Genomic DNA, 17,108 nt, shown 5'->3' on the forward strand with positions numbered 1-17,108 from the left:
TTGCACCACCCTTTGCCGCTGCCAGCACAGCCAATACAAATACCAACACAACTACTAACACACAGCTACAAGTGTGACAATGCAGACTATTTCAGGCCCCCAAAGCTATAAGAAAGGCTTGGGCAGAAGATATTATTATTGAATGATTAAACACCATGTTGGTGTGCCTCACTTTGAATTAGACTCTCATAAGTGCTGCCATTGAGACTTCAGTGCTGGTGCTGAACACTTTCAACCACGCCTCAGCTGAAGGACTGTAACCAAGTAATGAAAGCGTATTTCTGATACATTTTAATACAGTTTAGAACATAAAATCAGAATTACAGTTCAAGATAAAGATCTGCTTGTTCAAGTGAAGTACAAGCCACACTAGAGTGCAGCTTCCCAAATGGAAGTTGCAGCAGACGTGTCCCAGTTATAACAAGGGCACTGGAACTATAGACTTCTGCTGCATTTTTCTCATAATTATGGATTAGCCGTATGTGACCCATAATCCATCATCTGCTGCACATCTGCAGAATTTAACAAAAAAATTGTTTCTACCTGAAAGTGATCAAAAGTTACTAAAATATGCCGACACGTGTTACTGTGCACTGGAAGGCCCTCTGCAAAGGTTGACTGGTCGTCTTTCAGTTGCTTATTGCTGTATTTTGATGCCAATTCGGTACTAATTAAGTGAAATCCATTCCCAGACAGTGTTAACGTGTAAAAATGACAAAATGATGAATTAATACACATTCTCTCTCTCACTTCCTCTAACTCTCTTTTTTTAATATATTTTTATCTCCGCTAGCTCTCTCTTAACCACAAACACACACAATTTCTTACTCTAGCTCTCTTTTCTTTCTCTTTCTCTGTCACCATTATTCCTTCCTCTAGGTATTATTCTTTCTATTATATTGCTGTCCTCTCATAGTAACTCACTCTTTTTCATATATTTATTTTTTCGCCCCTTCACACACCCTCTTTACCTCACAGATTCATTCTCTATCTTTAACCTCAATGCGTATTTATATGTACTGATTCCACCCTCTATCCACACAGCTTCTAATATGCCCCATTACCAAAAATTCAGTCTGACCACGAAATATAACATCTCGTCATTCTTCCCTACTACCCATCTCCTACTAGTTTAATAATTCAAATACTATTTCCTAACATCTACCTTCCCATTATTTATACCCCCCCCCCCCACCAAAAAATAAATATATAACAAATGAGCATTACAACAGGCAGGAATAGGTTGCCAGCATTACAAACACAAAACAATAGAATACATTTTTAGATTTAGTAGTAGAGAATGGCGTCTTGGTTATATATATAAGGAAACAGAAATGCTTATAACAATGTTTTATTATAACTTTTCAACAGGTTAGACAGCAGCCACACTATTCTACAACATAACATTAACACATCGGCAAAGCCAATAGCGCTAGGTAAACACTTAAAAAGTCCCAAAGGCGAGACCTATTGGCCATGCCAATGCTTGTTAAAACATGACACTTCCGCCACGGGCATATCTTTTTTACAAACCGAGATTTCAAATTCAATTGAAAATATCGACATTTTTTTAGCTCAGTGGCTGGGATGTATCATTCCACTTCAAAAGCTGTCTTCAGAAAGCAATCAAGGGAACAGCAGTGTTTTCCCCACAGGCCAATCACTCTTGTCTAACAGCACAAAATACTTGTTAAATCAATATATTTTGCGTGACTTTCATGACCACTACTAAGTTTAGCAACGTGCACTACAGAGCCTGACTAATTGGCATGGCGTGGCTCAACAAGCCAGAACTTTACACAAACATTTGATCCCCATAAGGACATACAGAATTGATTGTGGAATCGGCGCGCGCAGGCCCTGCTTACCTTTCTTTCTGCTAAAAGCACGATTCATGTTGGAGATCAGGTATTCGGATCTTCAGCCTTCATGCAGAGTGGCCTGGAAGGCAAATGGTGCAAATTCCACATTAAAATGCTACTTCAAGAGATGTAGGTTTCTTTTGGCAAATGACATTCGATGCCCGCTAAGCACAAAATGGTTCTCATTTAGTGACAGCATGTATTGAATAAAATACCTTACATTGTCCTTTCAAATAAAAGATTCCTTCATATTTGTCCAATCCACACAACATACGTATAAATTACAATACACGCACACTGAGCACCCTACCACTCATACCTCATTGTAAGCTCTGGCAGCGAGCTTCACAAACATGCTGGAAAGGATACAGAAGGCAGATACTACTGCCCTTGAGTAGAGCCCCCCGATTTATGGGAAAGAAACCATGGACGTCATTTAAGGGACACCAGGGGTTGCAGCAGTGACACTGGTCTTGCTCCTTGCAACGCCTGGCAGTGCCTTTGTGACCCCTGGCCTCGGAGGTGGCAATATTAGTGCCAAAAACACAGGAGCCGTCCTGCATTCCATAATTTCTGCCTATTTTTCATTGCACTAACAGTGAATAATATATGAATATTATTATTCACTAACAGTGTAATGAAAAATGGAGCACACTTAGCTGGAGCTGGACTTTGCTGTCAACATACTGGTGCGAATACAGTGCCAAGCATTAGTAAACCTGGGCCTCAGTGTCAGTAAGCATGAGTGAGTATGAGTGATATTAGGAGCGAAAGCAAATGAGTGAGTGAGAATGAATGAATAAGAATGGGTGTAAGGAAGTGTAAGTATGAAGTAAGGATCATGTGACATGCCTTCCTAGAGAAAATCAAGGTCAAAGATCATATGAGGTCACATCCTGTGATGTCATTCTGGTTAAAGTGTATGTGATGTCACTTCCACTACCGTTGGCATTTTGATCAGTTGACGCCCATGGAGAAACCTCATAATGCTTTGTAAGTCACTTCAGTGTCCATCCAGTACCTTGTCCTTGTTCCACTTTGAACCCGGAGCAGTAAGGGGGCCTCCCCTCAAACTTGAGCACAGTTTCGAGTGGGACCCAGTAGCTGGAGCCTGGTATTGCTTTCCACTTTGTATGCAAGTACACCGTGGCTGTTTCAGTAAAGGAACCTGGAAAATTGATCTGGCCTGACACCCACTCTGGTTTAGACTTTGATTTCCATACTCTCCAAATGCAGGTTTGTCTACTGTTGACTTGCGCACCTACATCTCTCGCTAAACGCCGAGTCATGATCAACTAGTATCAAAACAGAGGACAATGGTAGTTCAATAAGTGATCACCTCAGGCTAAAAATGACATAAAGAGGGTGACTCAGGTGTCTTATTTTAATATTGAACAGGATGGTGGAACATATGAAATATTTTACATTTCTTACTCCACCTATGCACCCCAAATAAAATGCATACTAATGTGGTCACCATTTAAAAAAAATTTAATTATGCCTACTGAGTGATATTTTGGATCGAAGGAAAACATTGCTGAAGAGGAAGGAGAGCAGTGACTATATTTATATCAACCATGAATTAACAGGTAAAACATGATTACTCTGCGGTATTTACTCCAAGAGGAGCCATCATTCCCACACGCAAACTGCAAGATGTGAAGCAGAGGGCACGAGGACTGATTCGTTGATTGCAAAGCTCGACATTCGAGTCAGTCATTTGTTAAACATTTTGAAATGCAAAGCTTTCAGAATATAAAATATTCAGCGGGTGCGGCAATCGTAGAATGCTAATGTAAGAAATGAGGGGGGGGGGGGAGAAGGAGCAGGGAAAAGCATAGGCAGGGACAGAGGGCTGCAGACATAGAGGGTAGTAGAGCGGATACACCACGTGACGCTTATGGAAGTACGAGCCACAGGAAAGGCTGAAGGGATAGTTCTTTGATTTCTTTCACTACAAGAAAATATTGGGCATGATAGTCTCATTTCATTGTATTGTGTTTCTTTAAGCCGACAAAATGCATCGGAGTTGTATTGATCTACATGCTCTTGGATATGGGAAAACCTCTGTTAAATCATTCGAGGGCAGTGGGGGAATTGTGTGTTAATATCGATTGTTAGAGGTCTGTGTCCCATGATAGGTACCAGAGGACCAAGCCACTGTTATGCAAAGAGCTAAGGACAGAATATTTGATGGATTTCTTCCTCTGAGCCAAGGTCAATCTGTTGCAGGTTCTAGTTATGTCTGAGAGGCTGCGTACCCATCTCACACAGCAATAACTCCTCCCATAGGATCATACTGCATGAAGCCAAGCCAGGATGGTGCATTCACCACTTAGGGTGAGGAAGCCTTTCAATTTTGGGGAAATTGGCGAGAGGATGTAGCCTAAGGGCTAGGGCTCTCGATCTACAATCTGGGGAACCGGGTTCAAGTCTCGGCAATGACGCTCAACATCTGGGAAAATCACTTAATCTCTCTGTGCCTCACAAAAATGAATGTGTCCTTGTGTAACGCAACTGGTGCTCATGTAAAGCGCTCTGATACCAGATACCTTGGGTTCAAGTTTGAGCTATATAAAACTACTACTACTACAAAAAAAAAAAATGTTTTATTCCACTTCAAAATAAATGTGTGAAACAGCAAAATAACAAGGTTGCACCCCCATCTTGACACTGTTATACCATTTTACATTCTCACATAATGCACACTCAACTTTCAGGTGCACAACAGTCCACATTCCTGTATGTAGGAGCTACAGAATTACAGGGAATTCTAATTTGGTCCAGACTAGGGATCAAGTGAGGGAGTCATATTTAATCTCAAAGTCAATAAATGTGCAGTATAATAGAGGCTTGCAGCTGGTCAGTTCTGCAAGATGTTAGGACCTGTTATGCCTAGCAGATTGTGATTGGCTAAAAGAAGAGGAGTGTATTACTACCTTCTTTAAAGCCCAAAAAGCTGTGGTCAAGGGTTACACTTTACCAACACTGTAAACCATGTAAAGTGCATTCAGCACAACTGTCTCGTGCACAGAGAATATTAAATATCCCTCAGGGCTGCAGTTACTATGCTAATTTTGTTAATTGCCATTAAGAGCACAATATTTGAAAGACTATAGAGTCAAGATTGTTGATTCCGGATTTAATGGGTAAGTGTGGCCCTCAACCATCTCCGTTAAAACCCTCAGGCATTGTAGTGTCAAACTGGCAATGATATCGTCAAGTGATGAATTCTTCCCATTTATCTGAAGAACTCTATATAACATCTTGTTTGTATTTCACTTTAATTACGCCCTGATGTGCAATGGTTGCAAAAATTCTTCATTTCAGCTGTTCTAATTAGGAAGCCAGTTCATTTTGTATTTATCTCTGTGGTACATTATTTTTCAATTACTCCTTCAATTTCCTAATTGCATTACAGCATTTACCCTATCCCTCCTAGCCAGTTCTTTCAGCGTTTGCATGTTTTTTGCCCCAGCTGTCCCAGAACATTCAAATAGCAATTCCTTATAAAAAGATAAACAGATAAAATACTGTTAAATGCAACCTTCCTCTCAAGAATATATGCAACAATTTCCTTTCAAAGTTCTAGTACCTCCACCGAATTAATATTGTTACCTAGATGTATTACTTTTGAAGATGAGCACACGTTTGCCAGGCCTGTGCTTCCATGCATTCAATATTGCCCCAGGAAGGGGTGGTTTGGTTGATGAAAACGCTGTAGGAAATGATCACTCCCCATGTATTCAAACATACAGCAATATTCACATTTTTCAATCTCCTTCATTTAAGTTTCAGGGATTAACTTTTTCCTAAATATTAAAAGTTTGAGGTAGGAATATCCTCACTCACACTGACATTTTAAATCCTTTACTTTAAAAAATTAGACATATTCATGGTGGCTTTCCCAGGACACTAAAAGTATAGAATTGAAATCTTGATTCTAAGATATTCTGGGACACATTAAATTCAACAGCCTTGGTGCCAATGCCAAATTCTGCTAACAAGTCAGGAGGAATGAGTAGACAGGACCTGCCTATTTCAAGGATGTACAGCACGTTGTCCACTGATGGTAGCAAAGCAGTTTCTGTGCTACAAACGTGTCTCGAGCTTGGTTGAAGGTAATTAAGGACATTTGGTAAGATAGGGAGCATGTGTACTGTCCAGAAATTGCTCAGAGCCTTTTAATAAAAAGGAGTGAACTGGACAGTTTTCAAGATGTCTATGACTGCACTATGGATCAGAGTGGAGTTAACTACAATTGTTGGGTATGGGAGGGGGAGCATATCTTTCTCCAGCTTGGAAGGGATAGAGTCAGTAAATGTGACAATAGTTTTAGATCTTAAAATATGATGTACAGTTTTGCTTGTGATATTTGCGGAACAGAAGATCAAACTTACCTGCAAAATTACAGGTTGAGCCATCATTGAGTACATCAGATATTTCGGAGATGAGTGGGGAGTCCTATTTTCCTTATTTTATCCGCTAAGAAGAATAGTCTCTCATAGTTTTCCTTCACATCTATAATATTCATAGTAAGGGAAGACGTGTGCTTCTTAACTATTTCTAACCGTTTCTAAGGGCAATTTCTTTTAACATATTGACCACTGATTTAAAAGGATTTGTAAGTATGTGATTCAAGTGAGGATGTATGAGGTGTGTGATGTTAATATTTTTTAATGTCATATTCTTTCAGTTGTCCTTTGAAGTTTCTTATTTTTCTGCCGTTCATTAGAGAACAATGTCCAGTTTTGTTGCTACCTGTTTTTAATTTGGTGCGGGTGGGGGCAAGTCAAGCTGAACATTACTTATTACTAAATAACAGTAATCAGTATCCAACTTAATAATGGGGCACATACCTTTGATGAAATCTTGGTATTCATTACTGCCATATTAATATATTTTAAGTCTCTTACCCAAATCTTAGGTTTCGAGGTTTGACTCCTAGTGTATGAGTGTTGGAGTAATGAAGGGTAAAACTAACTAGTAAGTACTCGGACCAGTCCTTATTAATTTTTCAGGCACTGAGATTTTTCATGTCAATAAGGTCACACCTTTCACAGGGCTTTTGTGGATCTGTTAGTCTGGGCATCTCGATTTCTATGTGGCCGGGTCTTGAAGTGTGACCCTTAGAAGTGGGTAGAGGAGAAGCAGCAAAACATTTTCTTTTCTAGAGTGGTCATAGCATTGGGGATGAGTGTTAGGGAGTGTGCCAGGGAGTTCAATTGAGCAGAAAGTATTTATTTACGCCTGGTAACGCAATTTGGGTGTGGTGCAGCACTGCAGGAAGTCAGATTCTTAATGTGCCAAAACAGATGTCCTTTGAGAGATATAGGGCCTCATGTAGGTAGCCAAATACCGGTCGGTAACGGCCGATTTTCGGTAATTATACCGTTACCGACCGGTATTTTGGCTATTGGTATGTAGGGGGTCAATTTCTGGAATCGGAATTTACCGATTCGGTAAAACTACCGAATCGGTAAAATTACCGAATCGGTAACGTTACCGATGTGGTAATTTTACCGATTCGGTAGTTTTACCGAATCGGTAAATTCCGATTCCAGAAATGATATGTAGGGGGAGTGTGTGGGTGTGTTTAGGAGTCGGTATTTACCACCAACTTATAGTTGGTGGTAAATAGTTAATGTATGTGTGTATGCATTTTGAAGCGCGTAGCAGTGTGCAATGTGGCATACATACATGCCCTTAGGGCATGTATGTGTGCCACATGTGCACACATGGCCGAATCAGGGGTGCAACAGGGTGTCAATGTGACACCCTGCCACCCTTGCATTTTCTCCACCATTACCGAATCGGTATTTACCGATTCGGTAATGAGGCATACCTTCCCATCAATGGGAAGGTATGCCTCATTACCGAATCGGTAAATACCGATTCGGTAATTACCGAATTGTAACGAATCGGTAAATAATACCGACTCATTACCTACATACGAGTTACCACTTCTAAAATACCGATTCGGTAACGTTCGGTATTTTAGAAGTGGTAACTGGTATGCTACCTACATGAGGCCCATAATGTGTTAAAGCGACAAGTAGACACTAAAGGAAAATATGGGGGAAGTAGAGGAAGAGAATGCAATGCAATCAGGTTCCGTGTACTGGTTCATAGGAGATAATGGATGGCTATAGATGGGAGAGGACATATGGAAGTCAATTAATGGGAGAAGTGGAGGAATGTCACTGCCACTAAAATCACGAGAGGTGCCTTCTCTGAGGTATGGAGTTCAGACAAAGAGTGGGATGGGATGGGATGGTCAAAAAATGTGTTAATAAATTAGGATATTGGGGTGGGAGAAGCATGATGGAAATATTTGGTGAGGGCTGTTTCACACTTAAGAAAATCTCTTTCTGATTACTGAATAGGTATCTGAGATCAATTTACACAAGGTTTCCATCAGCCACTTGGATCTTCAACTTTGTGTGTGTCAACAAAAATAGAAAGGGAGCAATGGCGTGCTGTACATTATGTAGACATTGTCAGACAATCAAGATTGTTTACTTCAAGTGGAAATTTCACAATTACATTACATGTAACTATTTTTGGCACAGGGATATTAGGTGATCTTCCAGAATCACAGGATGTTAAATCAAGTGCTGATGCTGGGATTCTAACCTAGGACCCCAAGTTCCAAACTCGGCATCTCTAGCCACTAAGGCCTATCTCATCCCCTTCCAATTATTACTGATAGACACTGATGCTCTCCCATAGCTAATTGGAGGAGTTGTGCCTAGTTTTAGTCCATAAGTATTGTTTCCTGGATTTGTAGACATTTCGGACTCTAGTGACAAATTCCTTCAGTAGAAGTGAGTGCTGTGAGAAAAGGAGAAGGTCTGTGTTGATGCAGCCATTTTTCCACAGCAATTTTGGCAGGAAATGCCAGACTCTTGGATTTCTCTCATAAATGCTTGCAACCTCTCAGTATTTATTTCAATAAATACCACCTAAAAGTACAATGTAATTGAATAACAGCACATACTCAAATCAATACATGCTACATTCATAGTCACCTATTCAGACTGTTATGGGTAATGCAAAATGCAGTTTAGTCTGTGAGATCATTTGCCATATTAGCAATTGTATTTGTCAGATCAAACCAAGGTCATGATCATTGCATTTGGCATTGGGTTATAATTTTCATGGCTGTTGAGCGAGTTATGTACCATCATTCGCTAATCACAGTGTTTGTATAGCTTAATTTGTAGTAAAAAAGGCACTTTAACAGTTTAGGTTTTTTAAGTGAATTTCTGAGTTTTGTCTTTAAAAAATAGACACATGTTTGAACCAAAGCTAGTCATGACTTCACTTTAAACTTGTTTTTGTCTGCAAAATAAACCCACTGTTTAGTTATAGTTAGGACTGGATTTCCAAAGGAAATACATATTTTGTGTTCCCTGTTTAACAAACCTTCACAAAATGTTCCATAAAAAAAGCTAAGCCAATGCAGCTTCTTCCTGGAAAGTGTGGGGCCGATAAAACGGGGGTTCCAAAATGCATACTCTCCAGCCAGTTTTCCATAGGAAAATCGAACAGTGCTATCACAACAACTGCTGAATGGAACTACACCAAATTAGGCAGAAAGCTAGATCATTACCCCGAAAGTGTGCTTTTTGTGATTTGGTGTAAATCCGTTTAGTAGTTTTTGAGAATTAAGGTTCAAAATGTATGATGCAGTAGTCCTGTGTGCCAGGGAGTTCAAAAGATTAGTTTTAATTTGCTGCCTCATATCAACAAAGATGTTCGGTAGGCATTTTGGGACTTAGGGACTCCGTGTTTGTTAAAAAAACTAAAAATAACATTTAGAGGGTGGGGTAGGTATGCCCTGACTCCCCAGGCCATGAGTGCCCCTCCCCCCCCCCCCCCATTTGGGGCCAAAAACTGATTTTTGTTTTAACAGTGCTGCAGTAGTTCAGCAGACACAAGCTAAAATATATTTAAAAGAAAGGGTCCACCCTTTTGTTTTTAATTCCCCAGGGGAAAACCTCAGGGGTCACCACAGAATGTTATGATGATGAGGGAGCCATGCAGCCCCCTACCTGAACCACTGAATGGTCCCGGGGATCCCATCGCCTGCAGCCACAGGAAATGAATTATTTATATAAAGTGGAGAGGGGCATGCAGCTTGTTAGACCTGTCAGCCCTAGGGTGGTCTCCCCATCTATTTTTGATCGTGCCTAATTTTTTCCACCCTCATTTTTTATGTTGGACTTAGGTCTCCGGGTGCCTTTTCATTGCCAATCAGTGTTAAGGTGCAGGTGCTCCCTTCTCCCAAGATGGCTGCCACAGGCCCCTGCTACTGCGGAGTGGTCTGTATTAGTAGCACCCTAGCTGCCAGGAGCTGGCTGGAACCCCACAACAATGTTGCGACACCAGCCCACCTTTTTTTTGTCCCAAAGGTAGACTGGGGAAGCTCCTGCAATGTGCTGGAACCTTCTAGAAGGGAGGTGTGGTTTTACTTTTGCCGCCTTGGATAGAGGTCACCTGACCTAGGGCTACTTAAGTGAGGGAGGGAACTTTTCTAGTCAGTTGGCCAGTGGGAGTAAAGCAGACCTGGGGAAAATCCACGCAGGAGTTTTAGGCGGTAGGGCCTAGCCAGGGACTTATGCCTCTGAAAGTGACAGGACTTAGGTACTGCCTTTTAAGTGAGTGAGGGACCCTGTACAGCCCACTGATCTAGCCCAGTGATAGGAGAACCCAGGGGCCATCTGCCAAGCTTGACTAGGAAGGAACTAGTCACTAACTCAATCCCTAACCCCCAGGAACAGACCCCCCCAAGGGCGCCAGTGACATCTGCGCCACAAAGAACTGAATGCTGAAACTTCATGCCAGAACTGAATGCTGAAACTTCATGCCAGAACTGAATGCTGAAACTTCGTGCCAGAACTGAATGCTGAAACTTCAAGTACGACTGATTGCTGGACTGCTGGGGATCAACCAGGTATTAGCGCTGTGACTCCTGTGCTCCCTGACCTGGCCTGTGATCCCCTGCGTCAGTCCCACGTTGAGCGCTGAGCTCGTAGTCATCGCGCTTAATTTGTCAACCCCCCCGGCCCCCGGCGCGGAGACCAGAAGCGTGCTCACCGCCGCGGCCCAGAGGCCAGAGGTTGCCTTCAGCGAGTCAGGGCCCGCGGAGAAGCCCGGGGCCCCGTTGCTGCCGTCGCCGCCGCTGCCGGGGTCGTAAGAGGCTGTGGACCGTCCCCCGTCGCGGAGCGCATTACCTGTGGGGCCCGAGGCGGCGAAGAACGCCTGCCGCAGTGAAGACTCCTAGGACGCCGAGTTCAAGGTAACCCCCGGGGCCTGGGAGGTAGCGTGGCCGTGCGGAGACCTGGGACTCACCCCCCTGCTCCCCGGGAGACTTGGGAAGGACCCGGTGCGCCCTCTGTCGATCGGGAGCAGCACCGCACTCGGAGACTCGGGATCCCCTCCGTGGGATTCCCTCCTTGCTTCGGAGACTCGGATTCCCCTCCGAGGGATTGCCCCCCCCCCCCTTCCTTGAGACTGCCGCGTATCAGGAGACCGCCTGCTTGAGGCCTGTTAAGTACGGGTAGCGCTGAGGGTTCACGAACTGCTCAGAAGGGTGCAATGCCTGAATATTACGAGTAGCGCTATGTGCTTAGGCCCTGCTCAAAAGTGTTTAATGCTTGCTTATTACGAGTAGCACTGTGTTCTTAAGGTCTGCCCAGAAATGCTTAACGCCTGATTATTCCGAGTAGTGCTATGTTCTTAGGCCCTGTTCAACAGTGTTTAATGCTTGATTATTCCGAGTAGTGCTATGTACTTAGGCCCTGCTCAACAGTGTTTAATGCTTGATTATTCCGAGTAGTGCTATGTTCTTAGGCCCTGCTCAAAAGTGTGTAATGCTTGATTATTACGAGTAGTGCTGTGTTCGTCAGTTCTGCTCAGAAGCGCTTAACGCCTGATTAGTTCGAGTAGCGCTGCGACCTCCAGCTGAAGCGCTAGTGGTGTCCTGAGTAGCGGTAAGCCCGCGAAGGGTGCCCTGAGTCGCTACTAGTTCCCAGGTGTGGCGCTACGGTTCCCAGTCCTATTTCACCGTGCTGATCATTACCAGATGCTGCGCGAGGTGCCACGGCGGAGCGAAACGCTAGAGGTGGGAGGGGCGCTGCGCCAAGATTAACCGCTGTATTTACCGCTCCCCCAAGGTTCGCCAGGTATTACCATTGAAACTATGCATAAGAACTCACGAATCTGATGCTAAGGTATACAGGCGGGGCCATTGCCTCTTAGTGAATCGCTGGTGAACATAATGCTGATGTATTCAGGTACTGCCTATGGCACCATCATGAAATGCTGGAGAATCAAATGCTAATGTATGCAAGTAATGCCATTGCCATCTAATGAACCGCTTTTACATCTGACTCTTAGATAAACTTGAGTCATTTGCATAAATCCTACTGTGTGGCATCCCTTATTGTGTGCGTCTCCTGCCTCAGAGGATGTGTGTGTTGTATGGTCGCTTTACACATAAGCCTTTGGGTGCCCAGCCGCTCGAGTCACGTTACCCCCTTAGGGCTTGGTGACCCCAGGTCTTACATTGCTGGCGAGCGGTGGGATTAGGACCTGTGACCATACAGCACCCTCCCGTGAGGCGGAGGACGCCACAATTAAACGCCTATTGTATTTAAGCTCTGCAACTGTAATTGCTGCACTGATTACATTCCACTGTCCAGACTGAGGGTGTAAAATCCTGGTTAGCTTGCAACTGTCACCCATATCCTAGAGTTTTTCTTCCTTAGTATCTAGGTCCCTACCTGTCACGATGGAGTTCCGGTTAGCCAACCTCGAGGGGTACACTGTAAGGCAACTGAGGGAATGCGGGCAAGGGATGGGGGTGCCTGGGGTGCGGAGGGCCAAAGGACCGGAACTCCGTACCGCCATAGGGGCATGGGTAGAGGCCCACCCAGAAGGGAGAGAGGATGAGGGACAGGAGGCGCCAGATGCACCTCAGGAGGAGAGCGCCCAGGAAGTACTAGACATACTCAATGTGGATATGTCCTAAAATGTGCCCCCAGGGAGACGTTCTGGGGCCAGTAGTAGGACAGGGTCTAGGAGGAGCGCGTCTCCAGAGGAGTACGAGGACAGAAGGGAGGAGAGGCAGTTAAAGTGGGAGCTGGCCAAATTGGAACATGAGAGGGAGAGAGAAAGAGAAAACAAGAGATGGGCAATGGAGGAAAAGAAGCTGGCGCACGAGCTTCAGCTGAAGGAGTTGGAGCTGCGCGCCCTCCAGTTAAATGCGTCCAATAAGGACAAAGGTGGCAGCGTACCAAGAGAGTCCCATGAGTCAAAATTTTATTTACCCAAGGAAGTCATTGCCAGCTACACAGTGGGGGACGATATTGCCAAGTGGTTGGAGGCATACGAGGTGGCCTTGACAGCCCATGGGGTTCCCGAGAGCAATTGGGGAGGGGGCCTGTATCGCTATATACCTCCCAATGTCAGGGACACCCTGTTATACTTAGCCTAGGCGGATCAGGTCAGGTATGCCCCCATGAAAGAGGCCTTACTCAAGAAATTTGGTCTCAACCCCGAGAGGTATAGGCAGAAGTTCCGTGGCAGCCATAAGCTGTCCACACAGACTTGGGTGGATTTTTTTGACTATGTCCGTAAGGCACTAGATGGTTGGGTGCGTGGCAGCGAGGTGCAGGACTACCAAGGGGTGTACAATCTTTTTTTACGGGAGCACCTCTTGGATAAGTGCTTTCCGGAGCTGCGCCAACATCTGGTGGACCGCAAGTTAATGGATCCCCGTGAGCTTGCGGAGGAGGCAGATATTTGGGTGAGCACCCGGGTGTCTCACAAGGGCCCCGGGGGAGTTGGCTCGAAAGGCGGGCAGGGTTTCCCCCAGAAGAAAGAGGGGGGAGATAAAAAGGTGGAGTTCTCAAAAGGCCCCCAAAATAAGTTTGGGAAAGGGGTAGGAACCCCACCCCGTCCAATTCCACAAACCCACTTACCCTGACAGGAGTCAGCAGCCAAGGATTGTGAGGTGCTACGAATGTGGGGAGATTGGACACTACAAAGGAGATCCCAAGTGTCGCAAGCGACCCCCAGCCCCAACGGGCTGGAAGAGCCCCGGGGTAAGTAGTGTAGAGCTTGGGATGGAGCTGCCCTTAGATAGGGAAGGGGAGTGGACAGGCCTCACCCTGGTTTCACTCGGGGATAGAGAGGTGGTCCCCGTAGTGTCCCTGCCCCCGAACACTGCTAAATATCAGCAGAGGGTGAGAGTTAACGGAGAGGAGGTGGAGGCTCTGAGGGACACAGGTGCCAGCATGACCACCGTAGTGAGGCGGCTGGTGTCCCCAGACCAAGTAGTCCCCGAGGAGTTCCATCCGGCCGTATTGGCTGACGGCAGTGTGAGTCACTATCCAGTGGCTCGTGTTCCATTTGAGTGGGGAGGAGTCAAAGGCCTACTGAGAGTTGAGGTGAGCCCTGCCTTGCCTGTGGGGTGCTTGCTAGGGAACGACCTGGAGCACACCAAATGGAGAGATGTAGAGTTTCGAGCTCATACCGTGATGCTGGGGTTACCAGGGTGGACATGCGTAGTCACGCGGTCCATGGCTGCCCGGCATGGAACTCACCCCGGGTTGGAGCCTGGAATTATGGCCCAACCCAACGCCAAGGGTGGAAAGAAGAAGGTGGTAGAGGACACACCCCATGAGGTGGATGGGGAGGCCGCAGAGGAGCCCCCGGAGTCCGCGGAGGTGGATGTCGTTCCCGTGGGGGACTTGCCGACCCTTGCCGACTGGCATGTGGAAGGAGGGCCTACCCGGGAGGAATTTCGTCAGGCACAAAGGGCATGCCCCACGCTTGAAGGCATGCGGCGACAGGCCGAAGCCCAAGTGGCCAGTCAGGAAGCGGGCGGATATCATGTGTATTGGGAGGATGGTCTCCTGTACAGTGAGCCTAAGGTGCCGGTACATGGATCTTCGAGGGCCATAGTGGTCCCCCAATGTTACTGGGCCTTCCTGCTGGAGTTAGCGCACGAGATACCCTTAGCCGGACATCTGGGCCAGGACAAAACCTTTGCGCGGTTGGTCCCCCATTTTTTTTGGCCCAGGATGAGAATTGCCTCAGACACCTTTTGTAAGACCTGTAAGTCTTGCCAGGCAAGTGGCAAGACTGGGACTAAGTTGAAGGTCCCTTTGGAACCGCTCCCGGTGGCCGGGACCCCTCTTGAGAGGGTCAGAATAGACATTGTTGGGCCGTTGGACCCTCCGACCTCAGCGGGACACCGGTTCATTCTGGTATTGGTGGACCCCGACACTCAGTACCCAGAGGCTATCCCTCTGAGGACCATCACTGCACCGGTGGTATAGCGGGCACTGTTGGGGATTTTTACCCGAGTGGGATTCCCCAAGGTCGTGGTGTCGGACAGGGGCACGAATTTAATGTCGGCCTATATGCAGGCCATGTGGAAGGAGTGTGGAGTGACCTACCGGTTCTCCACTCCTTACCACCCCCAGACTAACGGGCTCGTAGAGCGCTTCAACAAAACCTTGAAGGGAATGATCCGGAGCCTGCCAGAGGGCTTGAGGCGTAAATGGGACGTTCTCCTCCCCTGCTTGTTGTTCTCCTACCGGGAGGTACCGCAGAAGGGAGTCGGGTTCAGCCCGTTTGAGTTGCTCTATGGCCATCCCGTTAGGGGTCCCCTCAGTTTAGTGAAGGAGGGGTGGGAGAAGACTTCGCAGAAGCTTCCCCGCGATATTGTCAGCTACATGCTGGCGTTCCGCAGCCAGATGGCCAAGCTGTGGAAGGCGGCCTCAGAGAACCTAGAGGCTAGCCAGACCGTTATGAAGGAGTGGTACGACCACAACGCTCGGACGGTCGAGTTGGACGTTGGACAGAAGGTGTGGGTCATGGAACCTGGGGAGCTTTGTGCCCTCCAGGACCGGTGGACTGGCCCGTATGACATTGTGGAGCGACGTGGCCAGACCACCTACGTAGTGGATCTAAAGACCCCCCGGCAGCCCCTGAGGGTATTCCACGTCAACCGCCTGAAGCAGCACCATGAGCGATCAGAGCTTGCTCTCCTTATGGTGACGGATGGGAGCGAAGATTAGGAGAGTGAAGCTCTTCCTGACCTTCTAGCGGTACAGGAGAAGGATGGCTCGGTAGAAGGTGTAGTCCTTTCCCCATCCTTGACCCTGGAGCAACAGAGGGACTGCCGCCATGTCCTGGGACGGTTCGCCTCGTTGTTCTCCCTCACGCCTGGAATCACTCATCTGTGTACCCATGATGTGGACACAGGGGACAGCCCCCCAGTGAAGATCAAGTCTTACCGGCTCTCTGACCGAGTGAAGGATAGCATCCAGCGTGAGGTAGCCAAGATGTTGGAGCTGGGGGTGATAGAACCTTCCAGAAGCCCGTGGGCTAGTCCGGTGGTGTTGGTGCCGAAAGCGGCCCCACCGGGTACCACACCGGAACTTCGGTTTTGTGTGGACTACCGGGGGTTGAACTCTGTCACGAAGACAGATGCTCACCCCATCCCACGAGCAGACGAGCTGGTGGACCGGCTGGGAGCAGCCCGGTACCTCAGTACCATTGACCTGACATCCGGATATTGGCAGATTGCCATGGCCGATGGAGCAAGGGAGAAGACAGCATTCTCCACCCCCGAGGGCCACTTTGGGCTAAAAAATGCTCCAGCCACATTCCAGCGGTTAGTGAATCAGGTACTATCTGGTCTAGAGTCCTTCTCGGTGGCATACCTGGATGACATAGCTGTCTTCAGCAGCACCTGGGAGGACCATCTGCAGCACCTCCAGGAGGTATTGCAGGCGCTGCAACGCGCTGCCCTAACCATTAAAGCCAGCAAGTGCCAGATTGGACAGGGATCTGTCGTGTACCTGGGACACCTGGTGGGCGGAGGTAAGGTGCAACCCCTCCAGGCCAAAATAGAGACCATCTTGGCTTCAGAGCCCCCCAAGACCCAAACAGAGGTCCGAGCTTTCCTCGGCCTCACTGGGTATTACCGCCGGTTTGTCAAGGGATATGGTACCATCGTAACCCCCTAAACAGAATTGACATCTAAGAAGCAACCTCGCAAGGTCATATGGACAGCTGCTTGCCAGGAGGCATTTGACACGCTGAAACATGCGATGTGTACCGCTCCAGTACTGGCAACTCCAGATTTTAGTAAGGAGTTCATTGTACAGACAGACGCCTCAGAGCACGGCATAGGTGCGGTGCTCTCGCAACTCAACACCGAGG

General features: G+C 46.7%; 1 protein-coding gene across 9 annotated transcripts in view; it reads right to left on the reverse strand.

Moving 5' to 3' along the window:
- Positions 1 to 17,108, reverse strand: part of GULP1 (GULP PTB domain containing engulfment adaptor 1) — a 1,880,853-nt gene that overhangs the window by 697,317 nt on the left and 1,166,428 nt on the right. For all 9 annotated transcript variants that reach the window (XM_085648825.1, XM_085648833.1, XM_085648826.1 and 6 more), the window contains one exon: positions 1,869 to 1,941. In XM_085648825.1, coding sequence (XP_085504951.1) covers positions 1,869 to 1,896 — 28 coding nt within the window. In that variant the 5' untranslated portion in view covers positions 1,897 to 1,941. The remainder of the gene's footprint in view (positions 1 to 1,868; positions 1,942 to 17,108) is intronic.

This window comes from Triturus cristatus, chromosome 3_2 (genome assembly GCF_964204655.1).
Source record: "Triturus cristatus chromosome 3_2, aTriCri1.1, whole genome shotgun sequence".
NCBI classification, from domain to species: Eukaryota; Metazoa; Chordata; class Amphibia; order Caudata; family Salamandridae; genus Triturus; species Triturus cristatus.